The sequence below is a fragment of the Oryctolagus cuniculus genome, chromosome 1, assembly GCF_051225735.1.
Source record: "Oryctolagus cuniculus isolate XC-2025 breed Fujian yellow rabbit chromosome 1, ASM5122573v1, whole genome shotgun sequence".
In the NCBI taxonomy this organism is placed as follows: domain Eukaryota; kingdom Metazoa; phylum Chordata; class Mammalia; order Lagomorpha; family Leporidae; genus Oryctolagus; species Oryctolagus cuniculus.
This window is the reverse complement of record NC_142867.1, coordinates 208,853,833-208,872,058: the sequence shown is the minus strand read 5'-3', so window position 1 is coordinate 208,872,058 and position 18,226 is coordinate 208,853,833. Positions and strand designations below refer to the sequence as shown.

Here is an 18,226-nt window from a genome sequence, read left to right as displayed (position 1 = left end):
ATCACTGGGAAGAGATAGTGATTGCTTCTTGGTAGTCATTCTCTTTGGACTTGGTATGTGGTTTACTTGTTTTTAGTTTGACTAAAACATAATTAATCCTAACACTGCGTTACATCGTCTGCATATAGCCGAAGTACACTAGAGATTTGCATTTGCTTTAAGGAAGTGTTTAAGAGAAGTTTGAAATGTTCCAATGAATACATTGTAACATGCATTTGAGGGAGGAAAACAATTTTTTTATTGTGTTGAAAATATTGTTCAAATGTATGTATACCCCCATTTCACATTATTTAGTAGTATGGTTCCTGAAACACTTGGATGTAAATAAGATTTGTGTAGACTGAAAATAATTTTCAGTTGCATTTTAATTTCACAGATGTTCTGTCTTCTCTTTCTGTTTGTGACTTTGAATACATTAGTAATGTTCTCTTTCTGTCTTCATTTTGTGTAGTGACAGTCTATAAACCAACACTGAAATTCATTCATTCAGCCAGCATTTACTAAACAGGGTCAAGGAGGCAGTGGTATTCTCTGAATTTCTATTCTGATAGGAACATGGGTGGGAGTGACCAGGAAAAGACCGGATGCTATATAGAGTTATAGATGCCCTGCTAACGGGGCCTCCTAACTCAATTGTTTAGGATCAGAAAAGTTGAGATCCAAAGAATGGATGTTAGCCAGGTAAGGAAAAGGGAGTAGAATGTTCTAGACAGAGGATATGACATGTGCATGGGTCTAGAGAGGAGAGGGAAGAAAAAATGACATTTATACAGTTATTCCTGATCAACAAACATTTTGAATGCTAACAGAGGTGGAAATGCTAACTAATCTGACCTGATCGTCACACGCTAAGTACACTTGTTGACTTTTCACATATGTACAATTAAAAGAGTTGAAAATACCTTTAAAAAAGGAATAAGGGCCGGCACCGCGGCTCAATAGGCTAATCCTCCACCTAGCGGCACCGGCACACCAGGTTCTAGTCCCGGTCGGGGCGCCGGATTCTTTCCCGGTTGCCCATCTTCCAGGCCAACTCTCTGCTGTGGCCCGGGAAGGCAGTGGAGGATGGCCCAAGTAGTTGGGCCCTGCACCCACATGGGAGACCGGGAGAAGCACCTGGCTCCTGCCTTCGGATCAGCACGGTGCGCCGGCCGCAGCATGCCGGCCGCGGCGGCCATTGGAGGGTGAACCAACGGCAAAGGAAGACCTTTCTCTCTGTCTCTCTCTTTCACTGTCCACTCTGCCTGTCAAAAAAAAAAAAAAAAAAAAAAGGAATAAGAAAAATAAAGTTGCATTTTTGGTTACTGCACCTGATTGAGATAGCTCAGAGTGGAGCAGATGTAGCCCTGGGGAGTTTGGTGGGAGAAGGACTGGCTGGATGTGATGCTGCAGAGGTGGGCACAGGTCAGCCAAGGCAGACTTTGCTCAGCAAGGCCAGGACCTTGGGCCTCCTTCCTAGAGAAAGGGGAGCCACCAGAGGCTCCAGAGGTTGGAGGACCCGATAAGGTGAATACCAGAGTTTTGCTGTGAATTTAAATGTTGAATGGCCTTTGACGCCAGACTCACACCAGCCCATCTCTTACCCTACTGATACCTTTCTCTTTCCTTTTAATTTTTCTTTTACAACTTTTTATTGGATGTCTAGTTGTGATGTGCCGAGAACTGTGCTACACTATGAGTTTTATTTTAGTAAAATACTAGCTCAAAAATGGAAGTCATGTTGACTTGGTTAGGTTATTGCCTTTTCTCATTTTTCAGTCTTTCACAGCTTATTAAGCTAGAGAGGATAGAAAGAACCTAATGAAGCCATTGGAAGGATGGGGCACAATAGTACAAGGATGGAGAAACCTTTGTCATTCTATGGCACTGTCATGCTTTCAGGAAATGTTAGTCTGCTGTGATGAGCACATTTTGCAGAAGTGGGTGGGAGTTTTGAGTAATTAATATTTGGGTACTCTTCCTCTAGTGATACCACAGCATTTCATTAGGATCTAAACACTGAATAATACATCAGTTCTTGTTGGCTTGATACAGGAAGTGCAGTCCCTCTCTAAAGGTTTTGTTTTTCCTCTTTCTCCCCCTTTCCTTACTTCCTACAAGAAAATCACTGCATACAGTGGGGGAATGATGAGTTCATAGCTAAGAGAATGTTTTTGGTTAGGAAAAATAATGGCAGGAATTCCAAGCTGTGAGTTGTTAACTGGAGTCTTTGGAAATAAGATCTGGCAGCTTTGTCTGCCATTATAATGCAGGGAGGTATGCACAGGAGACCAAGGTTAATAGTAGGTACAGACACGTGACTCTCAGACTTCATTTTGTGTTCTACTTCAAGGCAAGAATTGATTCCTGAGATTAATTTTATTCAAGGAGGCTGTATGTCTTTCAAAGCTGATAGTTAACTCAAACTGACATGCATCTTTTTTACCTTTCCTTTATTTCTGTCCAACCATCCTCCCTTTTTTAGCTTTTCTAGAATTAAAAACAAAATTAGGAAATAGCTCAAACATATAAAAAGCAGAGAAAATAGCAAAGAACAGTCATGTAGCATCGTCCATCATCTTGTCATATCTGCCTCCAGTTCGACCAAGAAATAAAATCTTACAGATGCAATAATACCACCTGTGTGTTCTTCTGTCTTTGCTCGGAGATAACATCCCTGTCCTGCAGTTGGCTGTTTTTAGACTTTACACTTGCATTCTGTCAATTACAGTGTATGATGATGACCTGCGTGTGCTCTTGCTATCTAATTGTGCATATGTTTTTTCATTTTATATTTTTTTTTGAGATTTATTAGTATCGATACATATGGCTCCTGATTCTTCTAGTCTTTTACTTGTTTTTTTTTTTTTTTTTTTCAGGTTGTTTATTGGTATCTTTTGATACACAGTTTTTATTTTTGAAAGTTGGATTCTCCCCCCTACCATTTTGGTTTGGATTTTTTGTATTATATTTAAGAAACCATTTCTTATTCTAAATTCACGTTTTCTCCTTTATGTTTTAAACTTTCCTTTTTCCTTTTTTCTGCTTAATATACCAATAATTTGTTTTTATGTAGAGGTAGGACATTGAAAATATATTATTTTTTATATGAATAGCCAGTTGTCCTAGTTATTGAATAGTCTGTCCTTTCCCTGCTAATTTTTAATATGATGTCTTTGCATGAATTTCTTTTCTCAGTTTTATAATACCAGGCACAGAAATATTAATTGAAATCTTGAGCAAAATAGCTGGATAATCCAGGCTTTAAAGTCTATGCTGAATTTGAAATGTGTGTGTTTATTTAGCTCTGTGATGTCAGCCCAAATATATATATATAATTCAAGCACCTCCTTGAAAATGGAAATTTGTTTGTATTGACTACAGGTTGTCAATGCTGTTAATGAATACTGAGCATTTAATCCCAAATACATGACTATCGTAAAAAGGATCCTAATAATTGCATTGATTGTTCTTCCTCATTATTTATCAGTAGATTTAGCCAATGCTGCATTAGACATCAGAGCCAAAACCAATCAATTAAGTAAGCAAACAAACCAAAGCCTAGACTATTGACAATAAAGTTGAGTTGTAATATGTGGCTTTGCCTCTGTGTCTGCTTGCATGAAGGTCTGATACGCATGGCAGATTTACCAAAGTTATTATGCTTATTTATTTCCATGGCCAACTACCTTCGTGGGTTAAATGCACTAGGCCCTGTTATGTGTTGCAGTTCTGCTGAATTCCTGAGCTCATAAAACTTGAAGAATAAGCTTGCCCCCAAAGTTAAGACATTTAGATGGAGAAACCTGAAGGAAAAAATCATTATCTCTGAAAATTATTACCTTCTCAGATGGAGAAGACATTCCAGGGACGATGGGAACGCTTCACTGATTTGTACCTTTCAGGGGGTAGAAAGACGGGATGGTGACAGCGTGCTGCTGTCAGTTCTGGGGGTTTGGGAACATCATTTGTGTTTTGGCGATTCATGTCTTTAATTGGTGTGACACATCTGGCCTCCCGTGGGTTTGGCATGCTTTGGATCCGGCTCAGGGCCAAATGAGCTGAATAGCCTCTTTTCACGGCTGCACAGTCTGAAGCAGATGGTAGCATGTAGACCAGGCGTGGAATGGGCGGGCACTGCATTCTGGAAAAGAATGCTGTGAAAGACAGGCTCTGTGAACATTGTCCAGTGCTGCCTAAGTGGCCTCAAACTTCAGGGTACAAAGGAAACCCTAAAGGATTCCTGGGTCACCCTAGTTATGAATGCATACAGAGAAGATGGCTGAGGATCTGCATATCCTACAAGCGCTGTGTTGATTCTGGTGCAGGAGCTCCCAGACCACAGGGTGTTGTGAAACCTGGTCATTCACACTTCTCTGCCATGATTTTGGCCATGTTCAAGTGCAGTTGGTGCCACTTTTTCTTATATTTCCTTTTAATAAGTTCACTTCTTTTGAATAAATGTAATTAGATAGGAAACTATCCTTACTGCTATAAAAGTAAAAGTCAACATCACTTAATATAAATGGAAGGTATATGTGAATATACATTAAGATAAGTCTGTGTGTATATATAGCTGTGTGTGGTGAGTGTTTATGTATACACATATATAAAATCATAGGTAATGAGTTTTCCTTCAGGTTTTTCAACTGTCGACTTTGGGGCAAGTTCATGTATATAAGAGAGATATGCACACTCACATGTATATATAAACATACACATTCATATCAAAACACAAAAGATAATATTAAGTTCATGAAATATATATGTACTTTTTATATAATATTATATATTTCATCCACTTATCATTATCTTTTTTCCCCCCAAGTTTGGCAAACACTGAATTTATTTATTTATTTTTTAAATTTTAAGGTCAGTTTATTAAGTTCAATGATGAAAGCTATCAGAAGAATATTCTCCTGAAAATTATTTTTTTCTTAGAAAAAAAGAAAGGAAAATCAAAACCCTCTCAGCTAAGCCACAGATGCTGTGGCAGTCAAGCCTCTCTGCAGAAGGGGATAGTCCATTAGTTGGTTGAGTCACTTCCTGGGTCAGCAGGATTGAGGTCTGGATCATCATCATCATCCTCCAGCTCCAAGTCATCCATTTCCTGGAACAAAGACTCATCTACTTCCACATTGTTGCCAGCATCCTCCAAGAACTGGATATCAGATGTGTCAAGATTATGATCTGTTTCAAACAGCTGGCAAACACTGAATTTAAAAAAGGGTTATAGGGGCCGGCGCTGTGGCTCCAGTAGGTTAATCCTCCACCTGCGGCGCCGGCATCCCATATGGGCCCCAGTTCGAGTCCCAGCTGCTCCTCTTCCAGTCCAGCCCTCTGCTGTGGCCTGGGAAAGCAGTAGAAGATGGCTCAAGTCCTAACCCTAATCCTAACCCTAATCCTAACCCTAACCCTAACCCTAACCCTAACCCTAACCCTAACCCTAACCCGGCTTCGGATCGGCGCAGCTCCAGCCGTTGTGGCCATCTGGGAAGTGAACCATTGAATGGAAGACATTTCTCTCTGCTTTTTCCTCTCACTGTCTGTAACTCTACCTCTTAAATAAATAAATAAAATCTTAAAAAAAAAAAGGGTATAGAGGGGGAGAAAGTGATCTTATCCCAAACCTTCAGGAATTGGAATGAGAATGTCTTTATTTTTCAGTGAAGAGAATGTTATAATTTCAGAAATAGCACGTTGGGGGCAGATGTTTAGTACAACGGTGAAGATGCTGCTTTGTGAGGGACCATTGTTATGGTACAGTGAGTTAAACCTCTGCCTGTGACACCTGCATCCCATATGCCCTGGTTCAGTCCCTACTACCCCACGTCTAATCCAGCTCCCTGCTAATGTGCCTGGGAAGGCAGTGGAAGATGGCCAAGTTCTAGGGTCCCTGCACCCACCTGGGAGACCCAGATGGAGTTCAGCTTCTGGCTTCAGCATGACCCAGTTCTGGCTGCTGTGGCCATTTGGGGAGGGGTCCCTCTCTGCCTTTCAAATAAATAAATAAACCTTAGGAAAAAAAGATGCTTGTGGTGCCTGCATTACTTATTAGAATGGCTGTATTTGTGTCCTGGTTCTGCTTCTGAATCAGTTCCCTGCTAATGCACACCTTGAGAGGCAGCAGCTTATGGCTCAAGTACCTGGGTCCTTGTCGCCCACATGGGAGGTGCAGATTGAGTTTCCTGGGTTCCTGGCCCCCATCCTGGCTATTGCAGACATTTGGGATGTGATCCAGTGAATGAGAGATCTCTGTCTGTCACTCTTCTCTCTGTTTCTACCCTCTCCTCTTCCAAATAAATAAAAACTTTTTAGAAAAAGATTTATTTGAGAGGCAGAGTCACAGAGAGAGAAAGAGAGAGACAGAGAGAAAGGTCTTGCTTCTGTTGGTTCATTCCTCAAAGGGCTGCAATACCTGGAGCCTGGCTGATCTGGATCCAGGAGCCAGGAGCTTTTTCTAGATCTCCCACATGGGTGCAGGGGCCCAAGCACTTGGGCCATCTTCTACTGATTTCCCAGGCCATTAGCAGGGAACAGCTGGGACATGAACTGGTGCCCACATGGGATGCTGGCTTAGCCTTCTATGCCACAGAGCCAGCCCAAAACATTTTTTAAAAAATGGCTGTGGCACTTTTTCCAGTGGAGGGAGGGTGTCCCAATAGGAGGAAAGGCCTGAGAGCTCGCCAAGAAACGGAGGGGGGGTATTTGCCTTGTTAAGAACTAGAAAGCCCTGTTTGTAGAGGAGAGCCCTCAAGTTTTGGCAGTAAATTCTCAGGAAAGGGGGAAACAGAGGCACGGGCTAAGATTTTTCATAATTATGAGGACTTTCCATGTGCTGTGCACTGTTCTCTGTGTTCATGTTCATGAACACTGTGACATGTGCATAGCACGAGTGACTTTGCTGTGTGGTTGAGGAAAAGGACACCCAGGGAATCTGAGTCCATTTGCCCAGGATTCCATAGCCTCTTCAGGTCCTCGTGACCAGAGAATGGGAGAAGGGGAAGAGAGTGGCAAGAGTCGTAAGAACCTTATTTCCAATTAGACTTCAGGGAAGAAATAGATAACTACCACATTCTAAGTTTTAAAACTGTATATGAATTTGGCATTTAAGATTTGTCCTACCTGTGTTGTTTTTGCTACACATGCATCTATCATCTGTGGGCTTCCTGGTAAACACAGAAACACTTTGCCTGGGGCTGGTGCTGTGGCACAGTGGGTCAAGCTTCCGCCTGCAGTGTCCTCGTCCCATATGGGCACCTGTTTGTGTCCTGCTACTCTGCTCCAGGTCCCTGCTAATGCACCTGGGAAAGCGTGGAAGATGGCTTGGGCCCCTCCACCCACTTGGGAGACCCGGATGAGCCCTGGCTGTTCTGCCCATTTGGGGAGTAAACCAGCCAATGGAAGATATTCTCCCTCTCCCTCTCCCTCTCCCTCTCTTCCTCCCTCTCCCTCTCTTCCTCCCTCCCTCCCTCCTCCCCTCCTTCCTCCTCCTTACAAACAAACAAAACAAAACAAAACAAAACACCTCATTTTGCCTCTTGTAGCTTCCAGTTAAGACCTCTCAGTTTGTAAAAGTTTGCAGATTCTTTGTAGGTGCAAGTCCTAGTGTGGTAACTTTCGGTTTTAAATGAAACTGAAGAGACACAGTGGGAACAAAACACCCCATTTGATTTTGCTTATGAGCAGCTCCCTGTGGAAGGAACAATCATTATCATGATCCTTTAGTTGTGTCGTAGAGACCTACCTGAATCCCTCAGAGGATTGTGAGTGCTCTGAGTTCTCATTGGGATACCGGGACTCTGATGAATAAGCCCTGTAGAGGGGCTGATGAATCAGGCTGGACAAGTTCTTGCATAGAACCTTTAGACAGATTTTCTCAGAAAGGCACATTGAGGGTTATGCTTGGATATCATGATGACCATAATGATAGTAACTTAATCCTCTGTATTTGGAGTTCTTTTTACTTAAAATTTAAAAGTGTTTATGCATTTGAGAGGGGGAGAGAAAGAGAGAGAGTGAGCGAGCTCTTATTTTTTGGGTTTGCTCCCCAACAGCTTGCAATAGCTAGGACTCGACCAGGATGAAGCCAGGAACTAGGAATTCAATCCAGGTCTCCCATGTGCGTGTCAGTGACCCAGCTTACTTGAACCAAAGAATTCTTGTGTACAATGCAGGTGCCTTAACTGGTATCTTAACCACTGTGCCAAATGCCCACTCCTGGAGGTCTTTATATATATGTTCTTGTTTTCCCTAGAAACCTTTTATTTAAGGTATACAAACATCATGCATTTCATAAACACAAATTTAAGAACATAGTGATTCTTCCCACCCCGCCCTCCGTCTCACCCATACTCCCACCCTTCTTTGGAGGTCTTTTTAAAAGAGAGCATCCAGACTGCTATTTCTCAAAGGTTATGAGTCCCATCCATTTCCAGCATTTACTGTGTAGTCTACAATAGAATTTCACAGCAATCTGATATCATAATGTCAAAGCAGTGCAACTTTCTCCTGACTTACATGTCTCCTGTGATACTGCATGAAACTATACCTATGAGTTTTCCCGGGAAATTTCTTTTTGCTATGTGGCAAATATAATATGGTGAAACTGACCATATCTCTTTTCTTCCTTTGGAAACCTGAAAACTCAGAACCAAATTTGAGGTTACTCAATGATACCCATACTGACCTCAGAGCCTGTGAATCATAGCTTTTTTTTTTTCTCTTTAGCTCAATCTTTCTGCCCTAATTTATCATTTCCTTGGCCCTAATGAATTTTTTTCTTATATTTCCCATGCCTTTAGGTAGCACATAATAGCAGCAAAACATGATTTAGTAAATATAAATATTTGATTAAAACTAGATATAAAAATAAGTGTTAAAATTTACCACTATTAAAAGTATTACATTTCTTGGACTGGCGCTGTGGTGTAGTAGCTTACGCCTCTGCCTGTGGCACTGATTTGAATCCCTGCTGCTCCACTTCTGATCCAGCTCCCTTTTGATGGCTTGGGAAAGCGGTAGAAGATACCCCAAGTGCTTGGGCCCCAGTTCCCGAGTGGGAGGCTGGAAGAAGCTCCTGGCTTCTGATTTCAGATTGGCTCAGCTCTGGCTATTGTGGCCATTTAGGGAGTGAACCAGAGGGTGGAAGGCACTCTCTCTCTCTCTGTCTCTCCCTCTTCCTGTAACTTTGCCTCGCAAGTAAATAACTAATTTTTTTAAAAAAATTATTAAATTTCCAGTGTTCCAGACAATACTGACTTGAACAGAATGGAAGAATGTCTTCTTACCCTGCTTTTGACAGCTTTAAATTTTACAATTACTTCTTTCTTGTGATCATGGCAAACTTGTTTTTCAAGGTCACTTGCATGTTTCCTGTCTTGCCGGATCATACAGTTGGGAATTTATGGTCAGAGTTGTATTGGACACACACAGACTTCTCACATGAGAAATGTTTATCTATTTAATGTTAACCTGCTTTAAATATATATTCATACACCACTTAAAGCCATTCATCAAAGAATTAGCAGTTCTTATCTGAAGAAAGCAACATGCACACATAGTTTGAATAATTGTATTGTCTTCTTTCGATTAGGAATTGGTCCCTTGTTTTTTAAACTGAAGATTGTAAACGGTTTTAATTAACTTGTTTATTTTTAGTAGGGATTTCAGGCTTACATTTGAGTGCAGAAACAAAGTTGTTTTTTCTTTCTCTCATTCCAGGCAGAACTAAACTCTACATCTCCCTTCCCAAGCAAGGAGCTGGCTGAAGCCACAAAAACTTTGCTGGATAGTCTCGGGACTTTGGCCCAAGAGGTAAGTTGTGTCTTTCCAGAACCAGAAAGTGGAGCACCCAGTGTCACGTTTTGAAATTCCAAGCTTGGCTCCGGGTGGTTTGAATATCATACGAGATGTAATATCAGTTTTGGAAGTATAAGTGATATGAATAAAGAAGTGTTTTTGATCTCTTTAGAGATGCAGAAACCAAGACTCGTAACTTCAGAATTAATAAGTTAGTGGCATCAGGCTCCATGTCTGGCCTAGAACTTTCTAGAACTTTGTCCTTAGATAATAGCACGTATGTAGAGAATTGTCTTTCTCACCCCCATGCACTTCTGTCTGACCAGCAGCTGCTCCATGTTGCTTCTTCCGTGGTAAGGGCAGACACTCATTTCACCAAAACATGTTTGCTAACTAAAGGGGATAACACAAGACCCCTCATTCAGCTCTCCCCCTTGTAAACTTCTGCCATTGATGCTCAGTTTTGAAATTCGGTTAATGAGCATTCAGTTGAGTTTGGCTTTTCGGCCCACGTGCTGACAGATGTATGAGGATAATCTTTGTCCCAGGATCCCCGGGCTGTAGGTGCCCTCTGATAGCAGTTAACCTTTCTCTGACTCCTGACCTGCAAGGGCGCCACCTTTCTGAGTCCCAGGCTTGTTTCAGTTTAGCTGTGCAAAGCAGGAGCTGTCTGGAGTCCTCCTACGAGGAGCTGAGTCAGGGGCCAGTGGTCACCAACAATGCAGGCTTTCAATTGATGTTTTCTGGCAGTAAAAGTATTGCATGTTTGTTGTGGGAAATGCAGATTACTTAGAAACGACGGGAAGCCCTGGGGTGAAACACTGTCTAGGCACATTACCGTGTTTCTTTCTGTCCTTTTGTGTTCTCACCTTTCTTTTAATTCTGCTCCTGTGTCTCTCACTGAAGAGGCTTGGCTTACAGGTCCCCATTCAGGAGGTAGCGCCCTCTTGCAGCCTGCTATTTGGTACTCTGGTTATGAAGTCTGGTGACCTTTTACTAGGTAGAGGAGCTGGGCCAGCTGGGGCTCTTCCAGAGAAAGAGAAATAGAAACTGCTCTGCACGTCCGTCGCTTCTTCCCCAGGGCCCTGTTGGCTGACATCGACATGCCCTGCCCTGCTCTGCTCTGGCAGGTTCCCTCCCAGCCCTCCTTCCCCCGATTCCATTTTGGCCTTAGGAAAGCAGAGACGGTGCGAAGGGAGGCCGAGGTCTTTCATCTCAGGTTTGGTTACAGCCGTTTTCTCCTACATCGCTGGCCCTGCCTTTAGTCTGGGTGCAGTGATTGGAAGCACGTGCTGCTCCTGCGGCGGAGCTGGTGGAACCTCTCCAGCTGAGCACCATGCGTTTTTCTTGGCAGCTGCTGCTTGTGTCCTGCTTGCTCTTGGTTCAGAACAAGCAAGGGCCACATGCTTTTCTCAACAGAGCACCTTCAAGCCACTTTGATCCCAAGTGAACGAGTGTCAAACTTGCTCTTTCAGTGAGACAAGTAGGAGAAGATAAATAAATGCACTTGTTTGGTCAGTGTTTGAAAAGAAAGTTGGTTGTTTCAACCAAAGCACAGACCTTTGAAAAGAAAAGATAAAGGAAGCCAGAATTTTCCAAGGAGCTACCCTTGGTTCAGGCAGTTTCGCCTCATTTCCCTGTATAATCCACATGGCATTTGTGAGGCAGGTTATATCACACCCATTTTACAGGCAGCACAGAGGGCCAGAAGAGTGAGGCAACTTTCACTGAATTGGCGAGACAGGGATTTAAAGCCTGACTGTTGGATTCCAGACCTCATATTCTTGCTTGGTCCTTTCTGTTCTGAAACTGGGAGTTTCTGAACTCCCACAGTGACTGGAATAGCAAAAGAGATTCTTCAAAGAAAAAAAAAATAGTAGGACCTGGCAATTAGGTGGAAGTGGGGATTTTAGGAGAAACGTGAATCAAAGCTGACATGAGTTTCACATCTGAGTGGTTGGGAAGTTTCACATCCAGGTGCCTGACAGCGTTGGGAAGGTGGGAGGTCTCACCTAAGATACTCACCAACCACTGACCAGGTGCCTAGCGTTGTGAACACACGAAATCCTCTGCTCATAGCAGGGCTCATGTAGGGTGGGAGGCAGAAGTAAATAGGTCAGTCTATTGTGTGACAGCAGGAATACGTGAAACCAGTGTGGTCAGAACAAAGTGAATAGGGAGAGAGTGGCCAGAGATGAAAGCGGAGAAGGAGGTGAAGGCTATCCTGGGGAGACTTTGGACTTGTGCTGAGTGAGACGGAAGCCGGGAGGGGGTTTGGAGTAGAGCAGCATGCAATGTGACTGTTTGTAGACTGTTCGCACCCTGGCTCCTGGAGTGAGGATCTTGAGACTGGTATCTGGGCGAGGAAGCACAGAGACCATTGCAAAGAAGGACTAGGAAAGCATAAATCAGTTACGTATCATTCACTCAACAGACATGAATGAATTCACTCATCAAACACAACCACCATGCATGAGCTGGAGGGCCAAGCCCACTGCTATGGGTCAGGGGATGTTGCACAGAGCAAGTGTGGAGCCCGAGCTGAGGTGTAGGAGAACGAGTAGGAGTTTGCCCCTAAGCCAGGTGCCAAGAAGGGTGGACGGTGTGGAATAGCTCAGTAATTTATGGTATCTCTGCCCAAAAGTGTGCTGGCTTCATGTGAGAACTTTGTTCTTTTGGTTGAGGGGAGGAGAGGTGGTGGTGATGACACAGCCTGTGGAAGGAGAAGTGAGTGGCCTTTGCCTGCCATGGTTTACAACTGTCAGAGTGTCTAGGGTTGTTTTGTCAGCCAACAGAAGGAAGGGCGGCCTGTCTACCTCACCCCTTCCCATCCCTATATACCAAATGGTTATGGAAAGAGAAAGCAAGGAAAAGCTGCCTACCTGTTTGTGGCCTCATGGAGTATGCTAGATGCTTTTTTCTTGGGAGAGAAATCTTGGTGACATGGCCCCCCCGGAGAGCCTTGTTCACACCTGGGCATGGAGGCAGAGGTGAGGATGTACAGGTCCCAGCAACCGGCAGGCTGTGGCAGGCAGAGAACAGGGCTTCGTGATGCTGTCAGACAAATCGTGTCCTGGGACATAGCGTTTGAGAAGTCAAGAAAATAAGATGTTTCTTTCCCGTCTCTGTCCCCTCCCTCACTCTGCCCTTCACTCCCCTCTCCTCTCCTTTCCCTGCCCATCCCTACACCAGCTGTTCAGCATGAGGAGCTGGAGCGACATGCGGCAGGAGGTGATGTTTCTGACCAACACAAATGGCTCCAGCTCCTCCACTCAGATCTACCAGGCCGTGTCGCGCATCGTCTGCGGCCACCCGGAGGGCGGGGGCCTGAAGATTAAGTCTCTCAACTGGTACGAGGACAACAATTACAAAGCCCTGTTTGGAGGCAACGGCACTGAGGAAGATGCTGACACCTTCTATGACAACTCCACGAGTGAGTGTCTGTGCAGACCGAAGCCCTGTCCCCGCTCCTGCTGTCCTGTGGTTTCCATGGGTGGGATACTGACAGAAAGACAAATCTTGTACCGTTTCACTTCGATGTGGAGTCAACAAAATAAACTCATAAAAGCAGAGAGTACAGTGGAGGTTGCTGGGGTGGCGGTGCAGGAAATGGAGTGATGTTGGTCAAAGTGTATGAAGGTTTTGGCTGTACAGGATAAATAAACTCTGGAGATCTGTTGTCCATCATGGTGACTGCAGTTAAGGACCCTGTTCTGTGTACCTCAGATTTGCTAAGAGAGTAGTTCTAAGTAGTTTCCCCATCAAAAAAGGTAACTGTGACATGATGAATATATAGATTACCTTTCACAGTGTAATCAGGTTGCGTATATAAAAAATATATATTTAATTTATTTATATATAAGATTATATATATAAGATTATATATATAAATATATATAAGATTATATATAAATATATATAATCTTTATTTGTCCATGATACCTCAGTGAAGCTAGGAAAAATTTTAAAAAGGGGTGAGATACTTATCTTTTAATTATTATTAATACTGGGGTAAGCTTCATAATAAAAACTTGAAATAAGTAACAGGACTAATAACAACAAAAATTAACAGTTCTGTTAGGTTTCCTATGTAGTATGCATTCTATTTAAGTTATCTTATTTCCATCTCACAATAACCTCACAAGGAAGGTTCTATAACCCCTCTTTTCATAAACTCAGGTTAAGTGACTTGGTCAAAGCCATTATCAGAGCTAATCCACAACAACCTGGATTCAAGGCCAAGTCTACATGGCTCTGTGCTTTTCCTGGTAAACCGCACTGCCTCTGAAATCCCTGTTACTGGTGGGGTGTGTACCATCACACTCAGGCATTTGATCTGCTGTTTGTTTTGGGTTCTTAGCTGCAAGGCAGTGTTAAAGAACCTTGTCACCCTGTATCTGCTTGCCACGTTTGGGCAGTTTTGTGGGGATGTGTGGCAGCAGGGATCCAGTGTTACAGCTGGAGACAATGGCGTCTTTTTCCTTGAAAACATGATGCAGGTGAGCCTTTCTTCATCTGCAACCAGAGGTGTGTCCTTTGGCCACTCGGTGAGGCAGCTTTTTGTGCCTTGCTGTAACACAAGACCCTTTCATTCTTCCCTGCGCTAAAGGCCTCCAGACAGTCACAAGTCGCCTTACAAAGCTGAAGAGGATGGCGGCATAGGCAGCTTTATGAAATGCCATCTCCTACGCTACCCCAGCCTGCAGACTGACCCCAGAGAGCTTTCCTTTGTGCAGTAGACAGCATTGTGAGAAAGTCTGCTTTTTTAAAAATGTGTTATTATTTTTTTGCCAACACGAGGGATGCTTGGTACCTAAAGAAAAATCCTGAAATTCAGAATGAAATTAAGAAAAAAAAAAACAAAAAACAAAAAAATCCTTTTGACTGATCAAAAATATTTGCCTATTATAACTTGATATTTGTCCATGTGGAATTTTTATTAAATGTAAGTGTAGTTGTGGTGAGATACACCAAAGAAAAAAATTTGAGTTTTTTCTGGAAAAAACTAAAGCCTGAAATCAACCCCCTGGTTGTCCCCTTAAGAGTATGGTTTGCTTTCTGTGAAAGCAGAGTGCTGAGGCTGGCGTGACCGCATGGCTCTGGAGGGCTTGTGCCTGGTGGGAACGTCTTTCTAGACCAGCTCAGTGGTGGGTTATCCATCCTCAGTGTTGTAGTAAGCGCTGATTATTTATCAAGTGTCAATCTAGAGGCTGTGTGTGCATCTTGGCCAAGGAGCTCTTCTGAACTTTATTTCTACAGCGGAGCATATTGTGGCTCAGCCAGGTAGTTATTTACTGCATGCCTACTAGGAAACGGTTGAATTAGAATTTGAACTCAGGACTTGCTGGCTGGCTCCAAAGTCCTGGTAAGTTACAGTGTTCTCGTATGGCCGTGCATATGAGTGAGTCTTCGTCTCTTCCATCATCTTTGCAGCTCCTTATTGTAATGATTTGATGAAGAATTTGGAGTCCAGTCCTCTTTCTCGCATCATCTGGAAAGCTCTCAAGCCTTTACTTGTTGGGAAGATCCTCTATACACCTGACACTCCAGCCACGAGGCAGGTTATGGCTGAGGTAAGCTGCCCAAGGCCAAGGACCCCTTCCCTGAATCTTCCCGTAATCAGGGTCAGAGAAGCAAAGCCAGCTTCAGATGGAGACGCGCAGAGAATACTCATAGCCCTCCTGGGATTTCCCACGAGTGAGACCCTCAGGTGTGATCCAGACCTGAGCTGACTGCTGAGGGCCAGCTGCCTCGCCCTGGGGCTCTGGATCACAGCCTGGGGACAGGAGGACTTCCTGAGGGCTCCTGGGGTGGGGGAGAGGTTCTGCCCAGGGAGAAGCCGAATCACGCATTGTCTCTGCCTCCTCTCTTCCTTCTGTGGTCCCTGGCTCCTCACCTGACTCCAGGTGAACAAGACCTTCCAGGAGCTGGCTGTGTTCCATGATCTGGAAGGCATGTGGGAAGAGCTCAGCCCCAAGATCTGGACCTTCATGGAGAGCAGTGAAGAAATGGACCTTGTCCGGGTGAGTGTCCCCTGCGTACGCTGCACCTGCTTGAACCAGAGGGCAGAGTTTCTGGTAGCTTTCCCCGAGAAGACTGAGATGAGAATTCTTCCAGTTTAACCAGTGATGACGTAGTGAGCATAACGCAAGGGCCGGGGCTGCTGTCTCTCCAGAAGTGCAGAGGCCACGGTGCGGCGGTAGCACTGTGCATGTCAGCATCAATCCTTTCATGCCCAAATGTTGGTTTCCCATGCAGCTTAATGAGGGGTGATGTTCAGAGGTAGAGCATGGTGATTGCAGGATCTTAAGTGTTTTCATTTCTGGCTCCAGCCCCTGAGTCCATGGTAGCGTCTTCTTTAGCCTTTCTGTGTCGTGGAAGGAGGCCTGGGAGCAAAGGCGCAGTCTGATGCATAGACAGGGCTGAGATACTCATTCCCACGGCTGCGCGTGAGCGTGGAGCTGCCATTGCTGCAGGGAGGGGACTGCACTTGGAGCTGCAGAGCCACTCGAGATGGCTAAGTGCTCTGGAGACAATTGCACTCCGAGGCGGAGCTGTCGGAGCTGGAGCAGAGTGTCTGCCATCCGATCACATCCTCTCTGCGCCGAGTCAGAGAAGCGGCAGGCTCTCCCTCTGCCTCTTTTCATCTCTGTTGCCATTAAGAAGCAGGAGAGGATACTGCCAGCTTTCTTGCCCCGATCCAAGGGGCAGCTGGGTCTTAGGGGCTGTACCCACCTGGAGGGAGCTCTTCGGAAGGTGAGGACTGATCCCCGGCTCCCCTGGGAGAAAGGTGGCCAAAGAAATGTGGTGATGAGAAGTCCATCTCCTTTGTTGTGCTCGTCCTGTTACACACCTGTGGGGTTCCTGCAAAGGGGCCTTTAAAAACGAGGGGCGTTTGCGAGAAAAGTGCGAACAATCATTTGCGTGGATTTACACTAGCAGTAATAGCTCCGGCCTTTAAGCATGGCTCCCTGTTGAACTCTAGTCTCGCCTTCGTGAGGGAGTCACATGATCCTGCCACGGACAGCACTGTGGCCTCAGGCCTCTTCTCCTTGGAATCCACATTTCTACCAGTTGGACTTTTTCTCTCTGTCTGGGTCTGGGAAGATGATAAAGGCCCTCTGGTGGAGGGATGCAGTGAGTTCTAAACTGAGGACAAATATGAGGGGACTTTAAAAAATTTGTGGAAAATAGAACTAAAAGATAAGTTTATTTCACAGTCAAAATTTCCTTGAAATCCATGTCCATGGAGGGTTGTTCAAAAAGTTCATGGAAAATGCATATTATGAGGAACCCCTGCATAGGTTTCGATTTTTGTTTTTTAGAAAAAGAATCTTGTAGATACTTCCTTACCCTTCAGTTGAGAATTTTCCTTGGACGCTCCAAGTGCTCCTTAGCTCTTTTAAATGAGACAGGGCCCTTATGAATGTGGCAGAGGCAGTCATTAGGAATAGAGCATGGAAAATCCATGAGGTACAGCAGGAGTTGAAGAAGTGGTGGCTAGACAGAAAGGCCTGGTGTGCCCTGCAGGACACACCAGCTGGGGATCTTTGCTTTACACTCTGGAGGACTGTGACAGAGTTTTAAACAAGGGGAGATGACGATGTGTTACTTTGTGTGACAGATGAATTGATGAGAGAAGACAGATAGATGGATGGGTGGGTGGGTGGATGGATGGATGGCAGGCAGAGACCAAGGCAGAGGCTCTGCATGTGAGTGCCCAAGGCACAGTGCAGGACATGGGGCCTGGTGACTGTTCAGTGGTGGAGCAGTGAAAGAGGGAAGCACCAGCATGATTCTTGGTTTCTAACTGGTGAATTGTGGGGACTGGGATCCCCGCAGTGGGTGGTCAGGCTAGAGACACAGTCTAGGGAGTCATTAGCCCATGGGTGGAAGTCAAAGGAGCCTCTACCTGCTTTCTTCGCTCGCTTAAGGAGTGCTTAACTCCACTTAGTGGTTTCTGGTATGTCCGGGTGATGTTGGAGGCTTCTGCTTCTGCTTCTACCGGGGCAGCTCTTACCTTCCTGTTGTCTGTGCCATGGCATCACTCCCTCTGCTCGGTTCTGTCTCAAGACAGGAAGGTGATATAATACAGTAGGGAGGTGTACTACAATCAGAGCTTTGCTACTTATTTGCTGTGTGTCCTTTTATTAATGATCACCCTTACTGAGCCTCAGCTTTCCTGTTTGTGAAATGGGAAATATAGGAGTCGTGTGAGGTAAAGCATATACATCACTCAACATAGTAACTGTAGAAGTAAATATTGTTATTCCTGTTGCTGCAATTAATGCTGTTAAGCTGAGCTTTTTGGTGCAGTAGAAAGCATGTGGATTCTGAATCCAGGCAGGTCTGACTTTGAGTCATAGCTCCACATCTGTTAGCATGATGATCTGGCCAAGGTTAGAACCACATTCTATTTTGTTTTCCAACCTCAGTCTTCTTAACT

At 44.4% G+C, this 18,226-nt stretch overlaps 1 protein-coding gene across 3 annotated transcripts in view; it reads left to right on the top strand.

The window, feature by feature from the left end:
- Window positions 1–18,226, top strand: part of ABCA1 (ATP binding cassette subfamily A member 1) — a 137,497-nt gene that overhangs the window by 71,993 nt on the left and 47,278 nt on the right. For all 3 annotated transcript variants that reach the window (XR_016224583.1, XM_008257418.5, XM_008257475.5), the window contains exons 8-11: window positions 9,703–9,795; window positions 12,973–13,213; window positions 15,214–15,353; window positions 15,687–15,803. Coding sequence is in view for 2 of the 3 variants with exons in the window: in XM_008257418.5 (XP_008255640.3) it covers window positions 9,703–9,795; window positions 12,973–13,213; window positions 15,214–15,353; window positions 15,687–15,803 (591 nt within the window). In the remaining variant the exon portion in view is untranslated. The remainder of the gene's footprint in view (window positions 1–9,702; window positions 9,796–12,972; window positions 13,214–15,213; window positions 15,354–15,686; window positions 15,804–18,226) is intronic.